This window comes from Indicator indicator, chromosome 11, assembly GCF_027791375.1.
Source record: "Indicator indicator isolate 239-I01 chromosome 11, UM_Iind_1.1, whole genome shotgun sequence".
Classification (NCBI taxonomy): Eukaryota; Metazoa; Chordata; class Aves; order Piciformes; family Indicatoridae; genus Indicator; species Indicator indicator.
The window spans coordinates 31,626,181-31,652,510 of record NC_072020.1 but is presented as its reverse complement, the minus strand read 5'-3'; the positions used below and the strand labels follow the sequence as shown (position 1 = coordinate 31,652,510).

The window sequence follows — 26,330 nt, the reverse complement described above, 5'->3', positions numbered from 1 at the left end:
ACACAAGCAAGAAGTTTATGAGCTACTCAAGCTCCTCCTTTCATGAGCACCTGAAACACTGCAGTTCTAAAGCATTTGAAAAAAGTGTCAACTTTATCTCAAAGAAATTCCAGCAGGTATGATGGCAATAGCTAAAACATTTTCTGCTGGCCTATATGTTTTAAAACCTTCACAGAATTTATTCATTCCTATATACAGGTCTGGAGCCCTCAATATGGGAAGGGATGGAGCTGATGGAGAGGGTCCAGAGGAGGGCCATGAGAATGATCAGGGGGTTGGAGCAGCTCTGCTATGAGGACAGGCTGAGGGAGCTGGGGGTGTTCAGCCTGGAGAAGAGGAGGCTCTGGGCAGACCTAAGAGCAGCCTGGCAGTACCTGAAGGGGGCTCCAGGAAGGCTGGAGAGAGACTGTTTGCAAAGGCCTGCAGGGACAGGACGAGGGACAATGGCTTCAAAGTAGAGCAGAGCAGATTGAGATTGGATGTCAGGAAGAAGTTCTTTACTGTGAGGGTGGTGGAACACTGGAAGAGGTTGGCCAGGGAGGTGGTTTAGGCTTCCTCCCTGGAGATGTTCAAGGTGAGGCTGGAGGAGGCCCTGGGCAGCCTGATCTAGTTGGGGATGTCCCTGCTGAGTGCGGGGAGGTCAGACTGGATGAGCTTTGGAGGTCCCTTCCAGCCTGGACCATTCTATGATTCTCAGAAACAATTCTCAAAGTCAAAATTCTGAAAGGAAAATGAGCCACATACAGTAAAGTTTAAAATAGTTATTTTTTAACACGAGCTCAATCTCTCTCAAAAACAATCCAACTTTTTAATGTCACATACAAATGAAAACAGTACTCGTATTTCTTACTCCAGCCTTAAATTGAATTAAAACACGGATTTGTTTTGCCCAAGAGGAGGCAGTTCATCCATTATGAACCCTGAATTTTTCTCAGTTGCCTGCTGGTAGAGGTCACCTTACCCAGAGAAGGCCAGAAGTCAGCAGTGTGCCCAAGTGGCCAAGAAGGCCAATGGCATCCTGGCCTGCATCAGGAATAGTGTGGCCAGCAGGAGCAGGGAAGTCATTCTGCCCTGTGCTCAGCACTGGTTAGACCACACCTTGAGTACTGTGTCCAGTTCTGCACCCCTCAATTTAAGAAGGACATGGAGATACAGGAATGTGTCCAGAGAAGGGCAGCAAGGCTGGGCAGAGATCTGGAGCACAGGCCTGGAGCACAGCCCTGTGAGGAGAGGCTGAGGGAGCTGGGGGTGTTTAGCCTGGAGAAGAGGAGGCTCAGGGGAGACCTCATTGCTCTCTACAACTCCCTGAAGGGAGGTTGTAGCCAGGAGGGGGTTGGTCTCTTCTCCCAGGCAACCAGCACCAGAACAAGAGGACACAGTCTCAAGCTGTGCCAGGGAAGTTTGGGCTCCAGGTGAGGAGAAAGCTCTTCACAGAGAGAGTTGTTAGCCCTTGGAATGTGCTGCCCAGGGAGGTGGTGGAGTCACCATCCTTGGATGTGTTCAAGAGGGGATTGGATGTGGCACTTGGTGCCATGGTTTAATGGTCATGAGGTCTTGGGTGACAGGTTGGGCTTTGATGATCCTTGAGGTCTTTTCCAACCTTATTGATTCTGTGATTCTGTGACCTTCACATGCAGCGAGACACCCAGAGGACCACAGCACACTCTGGGTGCTGTGTGTGCACATGCAAGCTAGGCAAGCTCTCTGAGAGGTTGGATTTATTTGCTCTCCTACATTCTTAGACTGTTCCTAGAGAACTGTAACACTCCTTTGGCAGCTTGTGTCACACAGTTGGGTGTTTCAGTAGAATGAAAACACCTTTTATAAATTATCCAAGCTAAGAACAGATATACCCAAAACATGTTCTATTATCATAATTGTAGCTGCTAAAAAATCCTGGGGTGGATTAGAAGGGCTGTGGTCAGTAGGTTGCAAGAGGTTCTCCGCGTCCTCTACTCTGCCCTGGTGAGGCTGCATCTGGAGTATTGTGTCCAGTTCTGGGCCCCCCAGTTCAGGAAGGACCTCAGGGAACTGTTTGAAAGAGTCCAATGCAGAGCCACAGAGATACTGAAGGCAGTGGAACATCTTCCTTATGAGGAGAGGCTGAGGGAGCTGAGGGCTCTGGAGCTTGGAGAGGAGGAGCCTGAGAGGTGACCTCATTGCTGTTGCTAAAGATGTGCAGGGGGAGTGCCCAGAGGCTGGAGCCAGGCTCTGCTGGGTGATGCCCAATGACAGCAGAAGGGGCAGTGGTGGAAGTTGAGGCATAGGAAGTTCCATGGAAACAGGAGGAAGAATTTTTTCCCTGTGAGAGTGACAGAAGACTAGAACATGCTGCCCAGGGGGTTGTTGAGTCTCCCTCTCTGGAGATATTCAAGACCAAGAGGTACCTTTAGAGGTACCTTCCAGTCCCTAACATTCTGTGATTTGATACTTTTATGACAGGCCATTGCTTTCTAACACAAGGGCCAAATAGAAACAAATATAACTTAAGTATTAAAAATTGTAACAGGCTTTCAATCCTGCTGTTTGCCCTTCCACATTCAGAGCTCTTCCCTTTGAAGTAGGGTGTGCAATTTCTGCACATTCAACTGCTACAAACAAAATTAATTCACATCTTGGCTCTAGGTTCAACCTAAAAAAATACAACAACAAAACTACAGCACCATCTAAAGGCAAAGTCCTGAATTAAATGGACTGCAGATCCAGGGAAAGAAGCAGGAAACTCTTGTGTTCATAGTGCTATACATTCTTTCAACAAACCACCTAATTCTCACCACTCAGAGAATGTTTTCACAGAATCACAGAATGTTAGGGACTGGAAGGGAACCCAAAAGCTCATCCAGTCCAACCCCCCTGCCAGAGCAGGATCACCTACAGCAGATCACACAGGAACACATCCAGGTGGGTCAAGAATATCTGCACAGAGGGAGACTCCACAACCCCTCTGGGCAGCCTGTTCCAGTGTTCTGTCACCCTCACAGGGAAATAATTCTTCCTCCTGTTTCCATAGAACTTCTATGCTTCAGATTCCACCACTGCCCCTTGTGCTGTCATTGGGCATCACCCAGCAGAGCCTGGCTCCAGCCTCTGGGCACTCCCCCTGCACATCTTTAGCAACAGCAATGAGGTCACCTCTCAGGCTCCTCCTCTCCAAGCTGCAGAGCCCTCAGCTCTCTCAGGCTCTCCACATAAGGAAGATGTTCCACTCCCCTCATCATTTTTGTGGCTCTGTGGGTGTGAGTGTTATTTTCGAAAAGCAAGAGGCCAAAAGAGAAACACAGACTGCCCAGCAGAGAGACATCAGACAGAAAGACAGAGAGACTGCCTGTACCTTGTTTTGAGTATTGAGTCTTAAACATTTCTCTCTCTCCAATGGAAGTGTTTGGAATAATCATTATTTTGCTTTCTTACACCCATTTGTGATTTATTTACCTTCTTCAACCTTTCTGCTCAAACTCTGTGAAGAAAAGTTAAAGGCACAGCCTTAAAACTATCACAGAACTTCATGGAATTAATGTACTGTGATACTGTGATATAATCATAGAATCATAGAATCAAGCAGGTTGGGAAAGACCTCCAAGATCATCCAGGCCAACCTATCACCCAGCCCTATCCAATCAACCAGACCATGGCACTAAGTGCTCATCCAGGCTGCTCTTGAACATCTCCAGGGACAGCAACTCCACCACCTCCCTGGGCAGCACATTCCAATGGGCCATCACCCTCTCTGTCAAGAACTTCCTCCTAACACCCAGCCTGTGCCTCCCCTGGTACAACTTGAGACTGTGTCCCTCTGTTCTGGTGCTGGTTGCCTGGGAGAAGAGACCAACCCCCACCTGGCTACAGCCTCCCTTCAGGTAGTTGTAGAGAGCAATGAGGTCTCCCCTGAGCCTCCTCTTCTCCAGGCTAAACACCCCCAGCTCCCTCAGCCTCCCCTCACAGGGCTGTGCTCCAGACCCCTCCCCAGCTTTGTTGCCCTTCTCTGGACATGTTCCAGTACCTCAACATCTCTCTTGAACTGAGGAGCCAATCTAGTGCAGGTCACACAGGAACACATCCAGACGGGTCCTGAATGTCTCCAGAGAAGGAATGGGACGCAACTAGAGCTAATAAACACTTGTAGAGAACGATTTTTTTTTACCTTGACTTGCTCATTGGAAGTCACAGCACAGAAGACAATCTCGGTGAATCCTTGGGAGGGGAACATGCGGAAGCAGATGCCGCCGATGACACGACCATCTTTTATTAATGCCAGTGTCTTGTGTTTCCTGAGTGGGCAGAAACAACAGTCACTCTGATGCATGCACACAGCACAGACACTGCCAGAACCTTCCTGCTTTTTTTTTTTTTTCAGAAACTTGATGCACTTCTTTCCATGATGCTAATGCAACTCTATAGGCTTCTGTTCTCTGCTTGTGTCTACAGAACAGTTACTCTTTTCATAGAATCATAGAATCAGTCAGGGTTGGAAGGGACCTCAAGGATCATCCAGTTCCAACTCCCCTGCCATGGCCAGGGACACCTCACACTACATCAGGCTGGCCAGAGCCTCATCCAGCCTGGCCTTAAACACCTCCAGGGATGGGGCCTCAACCACCTCCCTGGACAACCCATTCCAGGCTCTCACCACTCTCATGGGGAAGAACTTCTTCCTCATGTCCAGTCTTTGTTCCATTCCCCTCAGTCCTATCACTCCCTGACACCCTAAAAAGTCCCTCCCCAGCTTTCTTGGAGCCCCCTTCAGATACTGGAAGGCCACAAGAAGGTCTTCTTGGAGCCTTCTCTCCTCCAGACTCAACAGCCCCAACTCTTTCAATCTGTCCTCATAGGAGAGGTGCTCCAGCCCTCTGATCATCCTCATGGCCCTTCTCTGGACACCTTCCAGCATGTCCATATCCCTCTTGTAATAGAGGCTCCAGAACTGGATGCAGTACTCCAGGTGGGGTCTCACCAGAGTGGAGCAGAGGGGGAGAATCCCCTCCCTTGCCCTGATGGCCACACTTCTCTTGCTGCAGCCCAGGCTCTGGTTGGCTTTCTGGGCTGCAAGTGCTCACTGCTGGCTCATGTTGAGTTTCTCGTCTACCAGCACCCCCAAGTCCCTCTCCCCAGAGCTGCTCTCCAGCCAGTCACTGCCCAGCCTGGATTTGTGCTTGGGATTGCCTTGACTCAGATGCAGGACCCTGCACTTGTTCTTGTTGAACCTCCTGAGGTTGGCTTGTGCTCACCTCTCCAGCCTGTCCAGGTCCCTCTGGATGGATCCCTTCCCTCCAGCCTGTCTGCTGCACCACACAGCTTGGTGTCATCAGCAAACCTGCTGAGGGTGCACTCAGTGCCACTGTCCATGGCACCAACAAAGATGTTGAACAAGACTGGTCCAAGGACTGATCCCTGAGGGACTCTGCTTGTCACTGGTGTCTGCTTGGCCATGGAGCCATTGACAGCCACTCTTTGGGTGCAGCCATCAAGCCAGTTCTTTATCCATCTAGTGGCTCACCCATCAAACCCACGTTTCATCAGTTTGGAGACCAGGATGTGGTGCATTGTGTTCACCATAAAATTCATCATTCGGGTATCAAGGTCCTGGCCATGTCAACTACTCCTTGATACTAGGGGTAATGCCCAAAGCATAAGAGCCGTATTGCTTGCACTGCATCTATTGCTGACAGTTGTGCCATTGTGCAGTTCTCAGGATGTTTTTACCCTGACTAAATTAGAAATCAATGGAGTTACAGGACAGCAAGTCCTTTCTCAAGGAGTCTTGTCTTCTCACAGGTACTCCATACCTAAGTTAGTGTGGTAGGAATTTTGTGGAAAGATACTGGTCAAAAGGAAGCAGACTCTACAAGAAACATACTGGTGGAAAAGTGGACACTTTTGAGAACCTCCCTTCATGCTAGAGCAGCTGAGGCACAATTCAGTCAGAGCACTAGGGTAGACAGAGAACCACATGCAACCTGTGAATGCTGCTCCAGTCAATGGGTCTCTTTGAAGTGCTTGCAGCCTAGAGTAGCACTCAAAGCAAGGCAGGACACTTGCACTGATAAAGAGAAGAGAACATTCTTGGTTAAGGAGTGATGTCTCCTGCCAAATCCCTCTCCAGCTGTACTCACGGATCAAAGACCAGACGTGTGATGTACTCCTTTGGCATTCGAGGCAGCTGGTGGGAGAACACGTTCTGCAAACCAACCAGCCACATCATGATCTTCTTATTGGGCTTCTGGTTCAAGGAGTTGCCCACTACATGGAATTCGATCACCCCCCTGCGCTCCTCCAGCCTTGCCGCCTCGTCCCGGGCCGAGTGTGCCGAAAGGAAGTTGGTCTGTGCCTCATAAAAGAGGAACAAAATCACATTTTGGAGATTTCACATCCTCTGATGGAAAAGCCTTAAGGAATAAACAAATGAAACCCACTCTTTTTTTGAAACCATCTTTTACAAAAGTAGAGCTCACAATGATTACCTTTTACATAGCAGAAGCGATGCCGTCCAGTAAGCTGGCTGTAAGCCTACACTACAGCGTACAGGGGTTATTCAAACTTCCTTTGGTAAAGAGTAGGTAACAACAGTGGAAGTTATGGCTCAGCAAGCTCCAACACCTCTCAGGGGAAGGCAGTCATCCAGTTGAAGCTTATGCCACTATGTCTCCATATTTTCTTAATGCTAGGCAGCTTAGACAAATGCAGTGGATTAGCCTATGCATGCCACAGATCACACATATTAATGGTGCTGTAGGTAAGGTCAGACTTTTTCATTTCAGCAGCACTATGTCACTACCAGAAGAGCCTTAAAAGAACATTTGAATTCCTATTGATTTTGCTGTTACATATAGAATCATAGAATCAGTCAGGGTTGGAAGGGATCACAACGATCATCTAGTTCCAACCCCCCCTGCCATGGGGGCAATTGCATCCATATCTTTGAATGGAGATAAAATGAATACAGACAATTTATTTCACTTTTATTCCTGCCCCCCAGAAGGCCATTTTACAATGCCAAAACATCCCTACATGCACATACTGTTTACTTTTCAAAGCAAAGTTTGGCTGCTGGCTTTCTAGTCACTGCCAGCCCCAACAGCCAGGCTGGCACAGCATCTGCAATACACAGAGCCATCAGTCACAGCATACAGTTTGAGTAAGACGTGTAGGTGGTTCCAAATCTTCAGCAGTCTCTAGCTAAACCCTGGCAAATGAGCTGCTGGCAAAACATAACCTGGCAAGGGGAACAGAAGGAAGAAAAGCCAGCAATAAAAAAAAAAAAAAAAAGGAAAAACTAAAATGTGCAATTGCATATATGGCACAAATCTGCAATTCTGTTTGGTTTTCTCTTTCAGCAGAAGGAAAATAAAAGAGCAGCGGTAGATGGTGATGCAAATCACTCTTTAGATCATCCATTTTGCACTAGACACAGGTTTTAAATTCCCATCTTTCATTCTGATGTGGAATTTGCACCCTGTTTACCTTGTCTCATGAGCTACATCTGGGGTTCACAATAAAATGCACACTCTGCAAGTGTTCTGTAACAGAAATATCTCAAAAAAACCTAAAACCTGGGATCTACTTTTTTTTCTGTTGCTGGTTTCCAAGTCTCTCTGCAAGCAGTACACAACACATTAAATATAGAACTACACTTCATGTTTGCTCTGAAAGTTTCTGTTTTTCTTATTGACAGCATGACTGATAACTCCTCATACTCTCTGCATGCAGAATTATCAAACCCTGACTATTTTCCACAGCAGGTCTCCATGTTTCTCACCTCTGGCCCAAGCATTGCTGCAGGATCTGTAATTGTGGACATCACTTCATTGATTAACTCGATGGGAATATCTCCTACAACCCTTGGTCTTTTGGAATCCTCCAGAGAGTAGGGTTCATTATTTTTTCTCTTTTCCCCTATGTAATAAAACCAGGACAAATTAGAAACAACCCAATCAGAATTAATCAGAATTAACAGTCAGTGGCTGTTTCAGAACTGGCCTGGCCAGTAGCTGAGAGGTAGATCTTGGTGTACAGATTTCCTGTGGTTTCCCTCTGGTAACGGAAATGCCAGGGGAGCAGAGACACCCACCAGGAGCTGACAGCTCTCTCTTTCAGGCTGAAGAGTCATGGGCATTGCCAGGGCAATGGCAACCAAACCTTTAAAAGAAGCCCTCAGGGAGTGATTATAGCACAATTCCACCATGCTCACTGAGGGAGGTCCATGTGGGAGGCCCTGGCCTGCTCTGTGCTCAGAAGGCCAGGGTGGGTATCAGCCATTGCCCCTGCAGGCAGCCTGAGGCTTGCTGCAGGTACCCAGGCAAGGCCAAGTACCCTTGGGATCCACTAATGAGCTACAAAACCATTAGCTGGCAGGTCAGTGGGGGTAAGCCTGTGTGTGTGGGCTGAGCAAGGCTCAGCTGTGGCAGGGTGCTGAGCTGTGGGCAGTCCTGGGGAGGCAGCCCAGCTCCATGCTGAGCTCAGCCATGGCTATCCCTCCAGGGACCAGAGAAATTGGCTGAAGTTGTCACTGAGTGTGGCACCTCAGCCAGGGCAGGGAGCAGAGGTTTGCAGCTTGTGTAGAAGGGTGCAAGGGAGGGTGCTGAAGCTTGGCCAGCTCAACCAGGGAGATGGATCAGCAGCTGTTTGGGCACCAGCCCAGCCAGCAGCACCCACCCTACCCAACTCTCCAAGCAGAATGGTGAGCACTAGTCAGAGATCAAAGGCTGCATCTCCACTTGGGGAGGTCTGCACCATCCATCCCAGGGATGGTCAATGCATCCACCCAGACGGAGCTGCCAAAGTGAGCTGTGGGCAATGCCTAGGCCTTTCTCCTGGAGCAGGGGTAGGTGCCCAACCTGCCTGCAAAAGGTGTGCCCAGGTAGGGGACCTCCTGCAGTAGGTGGCTGAGCTGCAGGGGGCAGTGAGAAGGCTGCATAGCATCCAGGAGGCAAGAGTTAGATTGCTTGATCCAAGCAGAGGCTGCAGAGAAACCACAGCCCCCAGCCATGCAGTGTAACACTCCCCCACCAACACAGGCAGCAAGGAGGGGAGTCAGCAGTGCAGAGGAGCAGAAGCTTGCAACTGCAGGAATCAGCCAGAGGAAGAGACCTCCCTCAAAGCCTGAGGTGCAGAAGAGCTTCACTGCTCTGCAGACCGAGGAGACAAAACATCTTGCATCAGCTGAGACACTGGAGCTGTGTAAGGCAGCCCAGCCTGCTCCCTGTGCAGCAATCAGTGCAACCAAGAGAAAAGCAACAGGTGGCTGTAGCTGGTGACTCTGAGACATGGGCCTCAGCAGAGGCACACCTCTTGCAGGCATCTTTGCCAACCTGATACACCCTCTAGAGAGGTTTGCTGTTTACCAGGGGCTCACAGCAGGGATGTCACCGAGAGATTACCACACCTTGTACACCCCACGTGTGGGCACCAAGAAAAATCTGAGGACTATCAAGAAGGTCTACAGGGCTCTGAGTGTGCTGGTGAAAGACTCTGGAATGCAGCAAGTCTTGTCATCAGTCCTCCCAGGGAAAAGGAAAGAGATTGAATGGTCAGGCAAATGAGGCTAACCAGCAAATGGCTACAGAGGTGGTGTCACAGCCAGGGCTTTGGCTGCTGAGACCGCAGGAATCATTTTGAGAAACCTGCTCTCCTGGGGGCCATGGGGTCCAAATCTCAGAGCAGGGGAAGAACATCTGCAGACAAAGGTTTGCCAAATTAGTGAAGAGGGCTTTAAACTCAAGTTGCAGGGGTTGAGGATCCTCAGTCAACCACTACCACTTTGAGGTAGTGTCTCCACTTAGACATTGAGCCACGTCTAATCATATTTATCACTGCTGCAGTTCTGTCCTTGCACTGGCATATCAGCATGAAGCAAGCTGAATATAGCTCTCCTTCTCCTGTAACTCTGTAAATTCACAGTTAAAGTATTTTAAATACTTTAAAATATAAAATATATATATTTATAGATAAAATATAAAATATTCTCTATTGTTTCAGCATCCTCTGTAGTGAACCTCTGTGTTGCTTGTCTTGAAAGGTCAGGGCTCAATATACAAACCAGAATGCATACTTCTGGATAACATGAAATCCCACTTGGAGATTCACTGGAATTAAGTATCCATTACAGATTTCTTGCACCCTTTGCGTATTTTGACTTAGAAAAATCCATATGAAATTTCTCAATCAAGACATACTGTGGTAATTATAAACTGCTCTAACTGCAGTCCAACATGGAGATGTATTAGGTGTTAAGGATTCAGGTATTCTGTATTTTCCTGTACATTTTTTGACGAGAATTCTGTATTTCTATCCAATTCAATGAGAGACTCTTTATTTTACTTCTTTGGGGAGTGAAATTATTTGTCTGCTCTTTAAACTAAGCCAAATGGCTTGATGCTTTTGTTCTTCTTCTTCTTGAACAGGTTGCCCAGGGAGGTGGTAGAGGCCTCATCCCTGGAGGTTTTTAAGGTCAGGCTGGATGTGGCTCTGAGCAACCTGATGTAGTGTGAGGTGTCCCTGCCCATGGCAGGGGGATTGGAACTGGATAATCCTTGAGGTGCCTTCCAACCCTGACAATTCTCTGATTCTCTATGTGTAAAATAGTGGCCAGACTGGGATTTAAGCTTCCTGCTTGTTTCAGAAAGGAGAATTTAAAGCTGTGCTGCATTTTCCTTAGGGGATGGTGGGGGGATACACACTCACTGCTAAGTGCTGATTACAAAGGCAACATTCTGCATCCTGGCTCTGACATTTAGCTGATCTTTAGGGACAAAATACAGGAACAAGTCAACCATGGAACCAGAGAAGTGATGTTCCTGCTTGTATGCTCTTCTAATATCTGGCACTTTGTTGCTTGGATAAATCCCAAGATAGCAGCCTGCTCTAACAGTCTTATCACACCTCTACTAGTCCTTGGTGGGCTTTTCTTTCCTGAATGTAACCAGCTAATTTTGCAATTTAACATAGAATCATTTAGGATCCCAACTTAACATAGAATCATTTAGGATCCACCTTAAGTTCCTCTGTAATTAACACCAAGGCTAACAACTCATTTAGCTTTTTCTCCTTACTTTATACATAAGCTTGTCATCACCTCTCTGACCTAGAAACCCTCCACTGGCTCATTCATCCTGAGGTGTTTGGAACAGCATTTATCCAGATAATTTATGCATTTGACAATTCTTTTTCTCCAAAAACCTTTTTTCAGGCTTTAAATTTAACCTGGTTGGTGTGTTTGTGCTTTTCTTCATTGCTCAAAAACGCACAATTTCAGTACCTTGAGCCATTAAAAAAAATTAAAAAATCAATAGCCCCTTCTACTCTTTATTTAAACTAAACCTTATTATGGCTCATGATACATGTACTGCAGGTAAAGTGTTTTTCAAGAGCCTCTGCCACCAGTCTTTCCCCCTTTAATTTAATTTAAACAAAGTTGGGTTTTTTTCCTACCCACAATTATAATTTTGTTTCATAGATTCATAGAATGGTTTTGGTTAGAAGGGACCTTAAAGATCATCTAGTTCCAACACCTTATCATGGGCAGGGACACCTTCCACTAGAGCAGGTTCCTCAAGACCTCATCCAGCCTGGCTTTCAACACCTCCAGGGTGGGGTATTCATGACCTCCCTGGGCAGCCTATTCCAGAGTCTCACCACCCTCCTACTGAAGAACTTCTTCCTCAGATCCAGCCTAACCCTGCTCTCCCTCGGCTTCAAACCATTCCCCCTTGGCCTGTCTCTAGACACCCTCATGAGAAGTCCCTCTGCAGCCTTCCTGTAGGATCCCTTCAGGGATTGGAAGGCAGCTCTAAGGTCCCCCTAGAGTCTTCTCTTCTCCAGGCTGAACATCCCAGCTCCCTCAGCCTGGCCTCACAGCAGAGGTGCTCCAGCCCTTGGATTATCTCAGTGGCCTCCTCTGGACTTTCCTCCTCTGTAGAAATGCACTCAGGCTATTTGAGAGGCAAGATTTTGCCCTTTCCCTGACTGTAATTCTTCATCCTGACTCTTTTCAGCCGTGGCCAATACTTCTGCTAGTTAAACATTACCACAGCAGAGAAAAACTATGTATGTGCATGTCCTTGAGCAAAACACCTCAAGGCTCCTATTGCAGAGTGAAGGCAATGCTCACCATGTACTGCAACTACCCAGAACGTTGACAGAAGAAGCCAAAAAGCAAGTTTCCCCTCTTTATTACCTAGGTTTGGGTCAAGGGCAGAAGAAACTTTGCAAGCAGGACTCATATTCCCACTGCTGGGTTGCTCCAGAGATGAAGGACTTGCACTGTATGAAACAGATCTCACAACAGGAGGTGGATTGATAACTGCAATGGCATAAAAGATAAACAAAACAAGATAATAATCAGGACATGGAACCCATTAAGGTGTTGACTGAAGGGCTGTCACAATGCTGGACTCAATTTCACACCCACCATCTGAGAAGTAATAGCTAATGATGTGCAACAAAGCAGTGCTCCCATATTGCAAGCAGAGTTAAAGCTTTATCTCAAGCTATTTTTCTAAGCTTCTGCCTAAGGAGGGACTGTGTTACTGCTGGCTGGCAGAGACAGCAAATAGCAGGATTTATTATTCTGTAGTGCTGAGCACAAGCTAAGAAAACAAACTTCCTCCACGTATCTGCCAAGCCTGCTGGCATTTAGCTTCATGAACAGGCTTTTTGAAAGAGTCTATTGAAAAGCAAAAATCTCATCATTCAGCCTCAGCCATCCACCTGAACAGCCTTCAGAGGCTTGTTGGACAAATCACACTCCACAAAGGGAGAAGAAGATGTTGCACCAGTTAGGAAGATGAAACTGTTATTTGTAAAGGCTACAAACTAACAAGTCTAACATTGAAAAACCAAACCAAAACTCATCCCAAATCATCTTGTTTTCATTTGTGGCAAGGCTTTAGGCAGGTAGATGGTGGGGGTGGTGTTGAGATGACAGCTCACAGTCTAAACACCTGCAGTCATTCCCTCTGCATGCCTTTCTCCTGCTCTCATCACCACCAACATCCAGTGCTTACAAGGTGTGCATCAAAATGAAGTATCACAGTACATTAGAGGTTGGAAGGGACCTCCAGAGACCATTGAGTCCAACCCCCCTGTACTCAAAGCAGCATCACTTAGGGTAGTCTGCACAGGAATGCATCCAGGTGGGGTTTGAATGTATCCACAGAAGGAGACTCCTCCGGGCAGCCTGCTCCAGGGCTCTCTCACCCTCACTGGAAAGAAGTTTCTCCTCATGTTGAGGTGGAATCTTCTCTGTTCCAGCTTGTACCTCTCGTTCCTTGGCTTATCACTGTGCACCACCAAAAAGAGCCTGGCCCCCTCCACTTGACACCCACCCCTCAGATATTGATAGACATTGATCAGATCCCCTCTCAGCCTTCTCTTCTCCAGACTAAACAGCCCCAGGGCTCTCAGTCTCTCTTCACAGGGGAGATGCTCAAGTCCCCTAAGCATCCTCCTGGCTCTCCCTTGGACTCTCTCCAGCAGGTCTCTGTCTCTCTTGAACTGGGGAGCCCCAAACTGGACACAGGATTGCAGCTGTGGTCTCAGCAGGGCAGAGTAGAGAGGGAGAAGAACTTCCCTAGCCCTGCTGGCCACACTTTTCTTGCTGCACCCCAGGATCCCATTGGCTCTCTTGGCCACAAGGGCACATTGCTGTCCCATGCAGAACTTGCTGTTCACCTGCACTCCAAGGTCTTTCTCTGTGGAGCTGCTTTCCAGCAGGGCAGCCCTAACCCGTCCTGGTAGTTGTTGTTATTCCTCCCCAGATGCAGGACCCTGCACTTGTCCTTATTGAACTCCATGAGGTTTGCCTGCAGCCAGCTCTCAGCCTGTCCAGGCCACGTTGGATGGCAGCACAGCCTGAGGGGGCACTGCAGAACTGCACATGACAGAGTCAACTCTAAGAGCAACCTGTTTTTAGAGCTGCAATGAACTGGTGGCTAAGGCAGAAGTCATTGGCATCACTGGACTCAATGATCTCCAGAGGTCCCTTCCAACCCCTACCATCCTGTGATCCTGTGAATTCACCAGTTCACGGAGCAGACCAGGAATTTCTCACCAAAAAAACAAAAAACAAACAAAGAAAAAAACCACCTTATATTTGTTACAGTGGAATTTCACTACTACCCCAGGAAATTTCCTACCAGCTGAAGTGCTGAGATGCTCGTTTGGTCAGCTGATAAGCAACAACTTTTCAAACTACTGAATCATACAAAATACTGAATCAAATACCTGGAAATTGAAGTCAACCCCTGAGCTGCCTGAATGAATTTTAAATACTTTTGAGCAGGACAGAAGAGGAGAAAGGGAAACTGAGAGTCATCATCAGTGTCTCCCAGCAACTGAAGGGATGGCTTACACCCTAACTGAGAAGAAAATAAAAGCTGCAGAATAGCTTGTGAGGCACATGAATAAGAAACAGGGCATGGAAATCTATAAAAAAAGCCCCAAGATAAACAGAAGGGCATGCAAAGGCAATGGGACATCTGATATGGAAGGTTCCTACTTCTCTACTGCTTGGGAGGTTAAGGACTGGCATGGGTCCTCATGCAGGTGACCCACTGTGGCCATTTACCCCCTGACTATTCTCACTTGTGCCACTTGAATACTCAGATGATTTGCCTCAGCACTCAACCTGCTCCATTAGCACCTCCAGCTAGCTGCATTGCATCATCAAAATGGGAACTTTATATGAGGAAGCAGCAGACACTCAGACATAGTACAGGCTCCTATTTATTAAGCTGCCCATCTAAGTCTTATTGCTTAGAATTCATCACTTGTACAGGTTTATCTTTACACTCAGGCATTCCCTAATCCATCACTGAATGCAAATTACCTGTCTGGATTCCTAGCTGTCCAGTTTGGGAACTAGACACCATGAAATCCTGATCCCAAATGGGAGAATTCGGGCTGTACACTTCTTCTTCCAGCATTGACAGAAACCTAGGCACAAAGCCAGGTGAAAAATTAACTTAAGAGGATCATTTAAAACATGTTCTTTTCCAGAATAAACATTTTCAACCTTTTTTTTGTAACTTCAAAATATTTCCTGATTCAGTAAGAAAATGCTCTCCTCTACTCTTTTTTGAAAAACACAACTGCACACAAAAGGCACAAAAGCTAAAGTAGATATTAACTCTGTGGAGTGCTCTCACCTGTGAAAACTCATCTTTGATTGTAAGCATTATTTATCTGACATGTAAATGCAGGAACAGTTACAAACTACTTTTACAGAGCAAGCCTGTGTACTGATAGGAAAGCTATAAAGTTGAGAGATGCCAAGGTACTTAGACAATTATGACAAATTATGTCTGTTGGGTTCTGTCTCTTACAGACTAATAAAACCCCAGTGTTAGTTATCAACAGTGCTCTTAGGAAGAGACTTCCCTTCCTTTAAGTGTCCTGCTTCAACATTTAATTATAGAATTGTTAGGGTTGGAAGGGACCTCAAGGATCATTCAGACACCTCACACCACAGCAGGTTGCTCAGAGCCACATCCAGCCTGCCCTTAAAAACTTCCAGGGATGAGGCTTCCACCACCTCCCTGGGCAACCTGTGCCAGTGTCTCACCACCCTCATGCTGAAAAACTTCTTCCTAACATCCAATCTGAATCTCCCCATTTCTAGTTTTGCTCCATCCCCCCCAGTCCTATCACTGCCTGACACTCTAAAAACTCCCTCCCCAGTTTTCTTGTAGCTCCCTTCAGATACTGGAGGGCCACAAGAAGGTCTCCTTGGAGCCTTCTCTTCTCCAGACTGAACAACCCCAACTCTCTCAGTCTGTCCTCATAGCAGAGGAGCTGCAGCCCTCTGATCATCCTCGTGGCCTTTCTCTGGGCACCTTCCAACACATCCAGATCTTTCTTGTAATTGCTTGTTAGTGCCTCCAGAGCTGTAGTTTTAATCTTACTTACAGAAACAGCACAACTTTACACTACTCTTGGCTTCCTGGAGCTAACACAACAAATTTCCTCTCACAGGCAAGATAGCTGCTTATCCTATGCTGCACAAAAGGGGTTTTCAGGCCAGAAGTTGGCATGGCACATTTTAACTCTCTAGAGTCATCTATATGTATAGAAACTGTCTATCTGAAACCAAGAGGACTGTTGAGTAAGACTTGAAAAAAAGATAAGGATTTTTCAGGTTCAAGATAAGGATTTTTCAGGTTCAGGCCCCACTCTTTTATTTTCTATGTAGGACATTTACATCTAAGCACAGTCATGTGTGGTGTTCACCTCTAGCTATATAGCTGAGAACAGCTAAAAAGTTTGTAACAGTTACTTGACCCTCTGTGAGGGAGCAGAAGCACAAACTAAGCTTTATCCAAGGCTACATTTACAGGCAACACAGACTCTGTATTCAGCCCCCTTGGTGACTATATCCTAGCTACACACAGACCTACTTAGGATGGAGCACCTGGGGCAGCCAGGAACCCTGCACTGACGCTGGGCACAACCTTTATGCTGTGAGCTGCAGCTCCTCTGCAGGGTTTATTCTGTGTAACACCAGCAGAGTGTACAGTACCTCAAAGATTTAAAAGATTATTCATATTTCCCTCAGATCATCAGCAGACAGTGCTTGTCTGCCTTTTTTTTCACCCAGCAGAATATTAGAAGGAACTGCAAATGAATAGTAACTCTTTTCAAATGACTTATCTATGCTGTACAAGGCCGTGGCAGCACAGGGGCATAAGCACACACCCTTCCTCTGCAAATCTGCCCCTCGTATCAATGGGGTGTTAACTCTCCTTTTTTAATGCCTTTTCTAGGGGGCAGACCACAGAATTAACCACAGATTAACCAGGTTGGAAAAGACCTTCAAGATCATGTAGTCCAACCTAAGATCATGATCTTATTCATAGAATCATAGAATGAATCATGGAATGTGCTGGTTTGGAAGGGACCTTTAAAGGTCATGTATTCCAACCCCCCTGCACTAAGCAGGGACACCCCAACTAGAACAGGTTGCTCAGAGCCCCCTCAAGCCTGACCTTGAGTATCTCCAGGAATGGGGCTTCCACCACCTCCCTGGCAACCTGTTCCACTGTTCCACCACCCTCATAGTAAAGAACTTCTTCCTAATGTCCAATCCAAGTCTACACTTCTGTAGTTGGAAATCACTGCCCCTTGTCCTAGTGATACATGCCCTTGGAAGCAGTCCCTCCCCCCAGTTTTGTAGGCCCCCTTCAGGTCCTGAAGGCCAGAGCCTTCCCTTCTCCAGACTGAACAACCCCAGGTCCTTCAGCCTGTCTTTGTAGGAGAGGTGCTCCACCCTCTGATCACCATTTTAAGCCACAGGTAATTTTTCTTCCACTTCCATGCCCAAGTTGCACACCACTGCTTAACCCTGAATGCAGGCACATTGGGAGCCCTTACTTTGGAAAATGGGTGAGGATTAGTGTCCGTTTCTCTTGAGGAAGCTTGTCCTTTTCTTGCCTGGCCTGCTCCAGCAACTGTCTTCTCATGACAGTAAAAACAGAGCGAAGCAACGTCCTACCAAACACCTGGGTGGTTTCATACCGAGGTAGACTGTCACAGAACTGAGGGACATTGCAATAACAAAGCCACCTGTAAAGGGGGAAAAAAAAGTCAGGTAATTAGGATTGTCTACCACATGTATTAATGCAAGAGAAGCACTACTCACATCATTTATAGTGCAGCTGAGAACTACACAACCGTATAAATCAGTTCCACATCAAACCTGGACAGAGTTAAGCAGCATTTAGACTGCCTAGCTTTTTTAAGAAATGATAGCCAAGGACTTGTATTTTTTTCTTTCTTGTTTGAGACAATAACCACAGATCGCGTAAAATTCAAGTTGATGTCAGGGATTTTCTCCACTGCTTGTTCACTCAGTTTTCCAAGTCTCCCAACTTGCAACTCAAAATACCCTTAGCCTGGTTCACTTTCCCTCTTTAATTCTCTGCATTTCCTCATGTGGACATAAAAGGATCACAGGATGTCAGGGGTTGGAAGGGACCTTCAGAGATCATTGACTCCAACCCTCCTGCCAGAGCAGGACCACAGAATCCAGCACAGGTCACACAGGAATGCATCCAGATGGGGCTGGAAAGTCTCCAGAGAAGGAGACTCCACAACCTCTGGGACCCTCACAATGAAGAAGTTCCTCCTCATGTTGAGGTGGAACCTCCTGGGCTGGAGTTTATCTCCATTGCCCCTTGTCCTATCCCAGGGTGCAACCGAGCAGAGCCTACCCCCTCCCTCTTGACCCCCAGCCCTCAGATGTTTAGAAACATTTATTAAATCCCCTCTCAGTCTTCTCTTCTCCAGACTAAACAGCCCCAGGGCTCTCAGCCTCTCCTCATCAGGCAGTGCTCCAGTCCCTTCAGTATCCTCACAGCCCTCCCTTGGTCTCTCTCCAGCAGATCCCTGTCCCTCTTGAACTGGGGAGCTCAGAACTGGATGCAATGTTCCAGGTGAGGTCTCAGCAGGGCAGAGTAGAGGGGGAGGAGAACCTCCCTGGCTCTGCTGGACACACTCCTCTCAATGCACCCCAGGACCCCATTGGCCTTCTTGCCCCCCAGGGCACATTGCTGTCCCATGCAGAACTTGTTGTCCACCAGCACTCCCAGGTCCTTCTCCTTGGGGCTGCTCTCCAGCAGATCCCCTCCCAGCCTGTCCTGCTGCAGTTTATTCTTCCTTCCCAGGTGCAGGACTCTGCACTTCTCCTTGTTGACCCTCCTTAGGTTCCTCTGTGCCCAGCTCTCAGCCTGTCCAAGTCTCACTGAATGGCTGCACAGCCTTCAGGTGTCTCAGCCAAGCCTCCCAGGAGTGACACTTTAACTAGCTCAGTTCCAATACAACTGGACTACCACTCTGTTTCCCTACCAGCTGGCTTCTTCCCATTACACTCTGACTGGATACTCTTTCATTTACCAATAACTCACTCCATGAGTTTTGAATTTAAAAAGTACCTATGAAACTGTGAGATGTTGTATTAGTCATCTTGGAAAAGGGATCGTGGTACTGAAGAAATAAATCAGGAGTGCATTGACTATGTAGGTTGCAATATCTGCTAAATTTATAAACAAGATTTTGGTATCTGTGTGTAAGTGAACACAATCTGTAGCTTTAGCAGAATCAGATCACAACAATTATGAAAGTTCCAACAAAGAAAACAAAATGTTAAATACTGGGTGCAAACAGACTGTGCTGAATACCACGTTGAGTTTTTTCACCCAAACCCAAAAGTGCAGCCTGTCTCAAAATGCTCTCCAAACTCCTGAGTCCTAATCTTTCAAACACAGGAGTTGCAAAAGAGTTGCAAGACACAGCTGTCCACAGACCTCCACTCCCTGCTGTTGGCTGATAAAGCACACCTCTAAAAACACAAGAATGTGTGTGTGAAACTCAGAGCTTCAGTCAGACCATCAGGATTTCAAATTAAGTTGATGACTGCAAGAATTCACAAGGGCTACCTGATATCTCTATCACAAACAAGCAGAGGTCAAAGACCCCCAGGATATGGCCTTAGGATCCCCTTAATTACCAATAACTGCTCTTTACACCAGATAGGTGTTTGAGGTGACAGGCCACCTGAGAGCATCCTGCTCAGACAGAGGCACAGTGCAGCTGTCTCAACAGCAGACTGTCTTCAGCCGCAATCTCTACTCACTCCAGCATTTGCCATTCTCCTTCGTGGATCTGAGGTTTGTCAGGGGAAACATCATCAGGAAAGTGAGCAGAAGGTGGTGCCCATCCTCAGCCAGGAAAAATATCCCTGAGTGTTCCTGGGAAGACTAAGTGTGCTGACAGGGACCTTGGCTGCCTGTGCTCACCAATGGCACAGTGACTGCTGCCAGCACCAGCAGGAACCCTAACTGCGGTCACTGTGCTAACTGGAAAAGGTATTGCACTGCTCTCACAAGAAATACTGTTACACCTGGAGTACTGTGTCCTGTTCTGGAACCCCTATTATAAGAAGGATCTGGAGGTGCTGGAAGGTGTCCAGAGAAAGGCCACAAGGATGATCAGAGGGCTGGAGCTGCTCTGCTATGAGGACAGACTGACAGAGTTGGGGTTGTTCAGTCTGGAGAAGAGAAGGCTCCCAGGAGACCTTCTTGTGGCCTTCCAGTATCTGAAGGGGGCTACAAGAAAGCTGGGGAGGGACTTTTGAGGGTGTCAGGGAGTGATAGGACTGGGGGGGAATGGAACAAAACTAGAAATGGGGAGATTCAGATTGGATGTTAGGAAGAAGTTTTTCAGCATGAGGGTGGTGAGACACTGGCACAGGTTGCCCAGGGAGGTGGTGGAAGCCTCATCCCTGGAGGTTTTTGCAGCCAGGCTGGATGTGGCTGTGAGCAACCTGATGTAGTGTGAGGTGTCCCTGGCCATGGCAGAGGGTTGGAACTGGATGATCCTTGAGGTCCCTTCCAATCCTAATAATCCTATGATTCTATAAGCTTGTTTTCCAAGATCTTCTTCCAGAGTGACTATGTTATTCCTTTGAATTCTGACAATATATTAGAATAAGAATTTAGCATTTAAAGGTGTCTAATAATAGCTATTCCCCATTTAGCATTCACACACAATTATTTTAGCATTTCAAATCTTTCATAATTTGGTTTCACACTGTGATGCTTTACAATGTTTAACGTTATGTTCTTTCTTATTATTACTTTCTTTTTTTATAGGGTTGAGTAAGAAATTACCCAAGGTTTTAACACATGAAATAAGGATCATACATGAGGTTCATATCTTAAAAGACTGAGAACAACTCTGCAAACACAGAATCACAGGGAATCACCGAATACACAGAATCAGCCAGGTTGGAAGAGACCTCCAAGATCATCAAGTCCAACTGATCAACCAACCCTATCTAATCAACCAGACCATGGCACTAAGTGCCTCATCCAGGCTTTTCTTAAACACTTCCAGGGACTCTGACCCTACCACCTCCCTGGGCAGCACATTCCAATGGCCAATCCCTCCTTCTGTGAAAATCTTTCTAAGATAAAGCCCTGCACAGCTTGAGACTGTGTCCTCTTGCTCTGTTGCTGCTTGCCTGGGAGAAGAGACCAATCCCCACCTGGCTACAACCTCCTTTCATAGAGCATGCCAAAGCAATGTGTGGTAGTTTTAGGCTATGCCTTTAAAATTTTCCACAGATCTTGAACAGAAAGTAGTGAAATGTAAATATATCACTATTGGATGTAAAAAGGAGAATAAAGATAATTCTAAACAATCCATTGGAGAGTTATCACCCATAAGATTTGGTTCCCAAAACAATGTTCTCACTTCTTCTCTCTGGGAGATACTAACTTGCTTCTGCTTGACCTTGACTGCAGTGTTTTGGCTAAGACTAACAAAATATATCTCTGCTTCTTTCTATTGTCCCTTTTGTACAGTGGGGGAAGCGGGAGGCAGGGAGAGAGAAGCTATTAGCTTCCCCTGGTCTCTGGTCTTTGACTGGGGGGGAGGTCCTTGTGCTGGTTATTAAATGTTAATAACTGTAAATATTGCAAATCCTGTAGATTGTCGTTTTGCTTGTAAATACAGCTTCCGTTTTGCTTCCAACTGAGCTGCTCTGGCAAACTTAATGTTGGGGTGGGGTGAATTTTCAACCCACCACCCACTGCTAGATACAGATGTCTGCAACCTCCACTGAGTGTTGTCAGCAACGAAGCACAGCTCTCAAAACGCAAGGACGAGCGTCGAACTCTGCTGGAGTCTCTCTCAAATCCTCAGGTTTTCATGTAATGGTTTTTACGGCTGAAAACTTCACAAGGTGCACCTGTGGCAGGCAGGCACTGGTGCACTCCTGAAGCATGCAGATGGCATGTTTGTGAGCAAGACTTGCAAGAAGCAGGAGCAGCCTTACCTGGTGTAGTTCACTTTATAGGCTGCAATGTCATCATTGGGGGACCTTAGTCTTCGCTGAGAAGGTGTCTCCAGGTGCCAGTAGTTAATGCGGTTCAGAAACATTTTAGCCAGCTCCACTATGGTTTGCCTCTCCTTGGAGGGTAAATGGCTAAATTTGTACTGCACGAAATTATTCACACCCTGAAAACACAGAAAATGCTGTTTCAATTCATTAGCCAAAATTCTTTGCAGGGGTGTCCCCAGACAAGGCTCACTTTGTGTTTATTAACTCTGAACTTGCATTATATGGGAAAGAAAACAAACACCAGAGACAAGGAATTCCTTCCTCTCTTAGCTACTCACAGAATCACAGAATCAGCCGGGTTGGAAGAGACCTCTAAGATCATCAAGTCCAACCTATCACCTAACTCAACCTAACCAACTAGACCATGGCACTAAGTGCCTCAACTAGGCTTTTCTTAAACACCCAGGGACTCTGACCCCACCACCTCCCTGGGCATTGGCACATTCCAATGGCCAATCTCTCTGTCTGGGAAGAACTTCTTTCTAAGACCAAGCCTAAACTTCCCCCTGCACAGCTGGAGACTGTGTCCTCTTGTTCTGTTGCTGTGGAGAGGACACAGTCTCAAGATGCACCAGGGGAGGTTTGGGCTGGATGTTAGGAAGAAATTCTTCCCAGAAAGAGAGATTGGCCATTGGAATGTGCTGCCCAGGGAGGTGGTGGAGTCACCGTCCCTGGAAGTGTTTAAAATAAGCCTGGATGAGGCACTTAGTGCCATGGTTTAGTTGATTAGATGGTGTTGGGTGATAGGTTGGACTTGATGATCTTGGAGGTCTTTTCCAACCTGGCCAATTCTGTGATTCTGTGATTTTCACTGATTTAGAGAAAACAAGTGTAATTTTCATACTGGATTTCCAAAAAAACTTCAACAGCATTTTCCATCACTCGATACAAAGGAAGATTAGAACTGCTGCACACAGAAGCAGTGTTCTATGTTCATTCTCTAAAACCACATAACAGTCACTTTCATTAAAGCATAAGATGAGTGATCAGAGAAGTCCACTACTGTACCAACCTTAAAGGAGAAGCAGCAGCTGAAGTGTCCTACAGTACCCTACTTTGTCCTAAGTAATACACAGAAATAGCTGCAAACTGCCTAAAATGCCATGCTATCATATTTTTAAAACCAGTGTCTATGTTTACAAAAAAGCCCAAATAATAAAAACACTGAAAAACCCCAAACCCATAACACACTGAATCCCCAAACCAACCAACCAAACTCACTCCCCACCAAATGAAAAACAAAACCCCTGCACCAACCAAACCCACATTTTGACTGTTTACCTGTTCAATGCTAGGTTTCTCAAATGGTGGACTTTCCAAAGATCCTTCTACCACAGGTTTTCCCATCTGTAAAATGCACTTCCTCAAAAGCTGTTAAAAATAGACACAATTGTTTGGTTTTAATTAGCAGATTTGCATAGATAGGGTCAGTGGAAGTCCCAAGTGCACAACACACTTCAAGCACACTTCTGGCTGTGTCTCTGCTTTTTTGGTCACATAAACTTACAGCTACTAAACTTCTGTGGCAGTTTTAGGCTGTGCCTAGGGAAATTTTTTACAGATTGAGTAGGAAAGTGGTAGAATGTAAATAAACTACCATTGGAAATAAATTGCCATTGGGTGTAAAAGGGGAAATAATGATAAGGTCTAAATAATGCCATTGGTCTGATAACTGACATAAAGTTAGTTGTGTAAACTCTCTTTTTCAGTTTCCTCACTGTAGCAGCTACTAGCTGATGCTTTTGCTTGGCTGTTGCTGACCTTGGCTGCATTCTTTGTTGTGGCTAAGTCTTTTTCTCTCTCTTTGGGTTGTGGGAGAAGGGAGCAGAGAGGTGGAAGCTGTTGGTAACCCCATGGTTTTGTCCAGGGGGGTTCTTGTATTGTTGGTAAATTGCAAATACATGTTAATATTGTATATTTTGTGCATATTCATTGCATTCCATATTTCTAGATTTTAGTCTGCTTGTAAATAGAGCTTTATTTGCTTTCAACTGAGCTGGTCTGGCAATTTTATGTTGGGGGGTAATTTCAACCCACCACTACCTCACTGCTGTGGTAGTTTTAGGCTATGCCTTTAAAATTTTTCACAGATTTCAAGCAGAAAGCAGAAAAATGTAAATGAATCACTATTGGGTGTAAAAAGTAAAATAATGATTATTCTAAACAATCCCATTTCTCTCCTTCTCACTTCTTCACTGGGGAGATACTAGCAGGCTTTGCTGACCTTGGCTGCATTGCTTTTATTTTGGTTAAGTCTAATATATCTCTGCTTCTCTCTCTTCCCTTGTGTACAGGAGGGTAAGGGGGAGGCAGGGAAAAGAGAAGCTGTTACAGCTCCCCTGGTCTTTGGCCAGGAGGGTCCTAGTGCTGTTTGTTAATTGTAAATGCCTGTAAATATTGTAAATATTGTCTATTTTGTACATATTCATTGCATTCCATTCTGGAGTGTCATTTTGCCTGTAAATACAGCTTCCATTTGCTTCCAGACTGAGCTGGTCTGGCAAAGTTAATGTTGGGGAGGAATTTCCAACCCACCACAACTGTGAATCCACTTTCTTTGAAACATGTGTAAGAGGCTCCTCTGAGCAAATGGAGGCAGCTAAGTTAGCCTTTATGCCAACTGACTTCTCCCTAGGAGGTGAGTGAAGAGGGTAAGGCTTGCAGGTTGCACAGTTTACAGACAGGACTCAAACTTAGCTCCTCAATCACTTGGATGACTTTTGGATTAGACATAGTAAGTACACTACAAGAACTAGAACATCCAGGCCATAGTTAAGAGCATCATACTAGAGAAAAAAAGTCTCACTAGGTGATAAATACATGCACAAGGGGCAGTGAAGATGGCTGTTATGGGAGAGAGTGAAAAACCCTTAGGAGATACTATCCAAGTTCAGCTTACTTTGAACAGGTAGAAATAAACTTGCTTGGTGTCTGCATCTTCTTCTTTGTGTACACAGGTGAACAGATACTCCACATCCAATACAATCCCCAGAAGCCTATTCATTTCTTCTTCAGACACATTCTCCAGGTGAGAAACATGAGCAGCTAGACAAAACAAAAATCCAAACCTGTAAAAAGCTTACTGAAAGGACCAACAGCAGCAGCATTCTCCAGGATATCTCAAATTAACCTGTGATGGTAAAGGCACTGATCCTGTAAGAACCTACTTAAACAGAATGGCTTATCAGAAGTAACTGAAATATGTGTCACATTGCAGCAACTGGTAAAGGAACTGCACTGGGTGGTAATTCTCGAGACAGAGAAATGAGGTCTGGTCAGCATCACAGCATCTGCTAACACTTTAGACAGACCACACAAGTCCTGTCCATAGTAATATGTTACAATATATAAATAACTACATACAGCAAGAGCAAGTGCAAGGTTCTGCACTCAGGGGTCTGCGCTGGGACCTCTGCTGTTTAATATTTGTGTCAATGCTATAGAGAGGGAGATAGAGGGCACCATCAGTGGTGTGCAGACGACACCAAGCTGAGTGGTGTTGTCCATACACCAGAAGGACAGGAGGGCAGCCAGAGGGACCTGGACAAGCTGCAGAGGTGGTGCCCAGGTGAACCTCATGAGTTCAACATGAGAAAGTGCAGGGTTCTGCACCTGGGCTGGAACAATCCTCACTATCAATACAGACTGGGGGAGGAGGTGACAGAAAGCAGCCCTGAGGAAAAGGACTTGAGGGTGCTGCTGGTTGAGAAGCTGGACAGGAGCAGGCAGTGTGAGCTTGCAGCACAGAAGGCAAATCCCAGCCTGGGCTGCATCCAAAGCAGCATTGCCAGCAGAGCCAGAGAGGTGATTCTGACACTTTGCTCTGCTCTGGGGAGACCTCACCTGGAGTGCTGTGTACAGCTCTGGAGCCCTCAATAGAGGAAGGACATGGACCTGATGGAGAGGGTCCAGAGGAGGCCATGAGAATGATCAGGGGGATGGAGCAGCTCTGCTACAATGACAGGCTGAGGGAGCTGGGGGTGTTCAGCCTGGAGAAGAGGAGGCTCTGGGGAGACCTAATAGCAGCCTGGCAGTACCTGAAGGGGGCTCCAGGAAGGCTGCAGAGAGACTGTTTGCAAAGGCCTGCAGGGACAGGACGAGGGACAATGGCTTCAAACTAGAGCAGAGCAGATTGAGATTGGATGTGAGGAACAAGTTCTGCACTATGAGGAACACTGGAAGAGGTTTCTCAGGGCGGTGGCTGAGGCTCCTTCCCTGGAGATCTTCAAGGTGAGGCTGGAGGAGGCCCTGGGCAGCCTGATCTAGTTGGGGATGTCCCTGCTGAGTGTGGGGAGGTCAAACTGGATGAGCTTTGGAGGTCCCTTCCAGCCTGGACCATGATTCTATGATTTTTGTCCAAGAGGTATGCTTTAAGAGAAAGTTTCATGACTAAAGAAAATAAATCCCTATTTGCCATAAACTTCATAATCCAGGTGTT

General features: G+C 46.4%; 1 protein-coding gene across 1 annotated transcript in view; it reads right to left on the bottom strand.

The window, feature by feature from the left end:
• Positions 1 to 26,330, bottom strand: part of KAT2B (lysine acetyltransferase 2B) — a 58,781-nt gene that overhangs the window by 14,140 nt on the left and 18,311 nt on the right. Inside the window, exons 3-11 of the mRNA XM_054385187.1 lie at positions 24,792 to 24,937; positions 23,174 to 23,263; positions 21,827 to 22,008; positions 17,362 to 17,553; positions 14,822 to 14,928; positions 12,170 to 12,295; positions 7,754 to 7,890; positions 6,111 to 6,319; positions 4,142 to 4,268 (exon numbers count right to left, since the gene is read on the bottom strand). Of these exons, the coding sequence (XP_054241162.1) occupies positions 4,142 to 4,268; positions 6,111 to 6,319; positions 7,754 to 7,890; positions 12,170 to 12,295; positions 14,822 to 14,928; positions 17,362 to 17,553; positions 21,827 to 22,008; positions 23,174 to 23,263; positions 24,792 to 24,937 (1,316 nt within the window). The remainder of the gene's footprint in view (positions 1 to 4,141; positions 4,269 to 6,110; positions 6,320 to 7,753; positions 7,891 to 12,169; positions 12,296 to 14,821; positions 14,929 to 17,361; positions 17,554 to 21,826; positions 22,009 to 23,173; positions 23,264 to 24,791; positions 24,938 to 26,330) is intronic.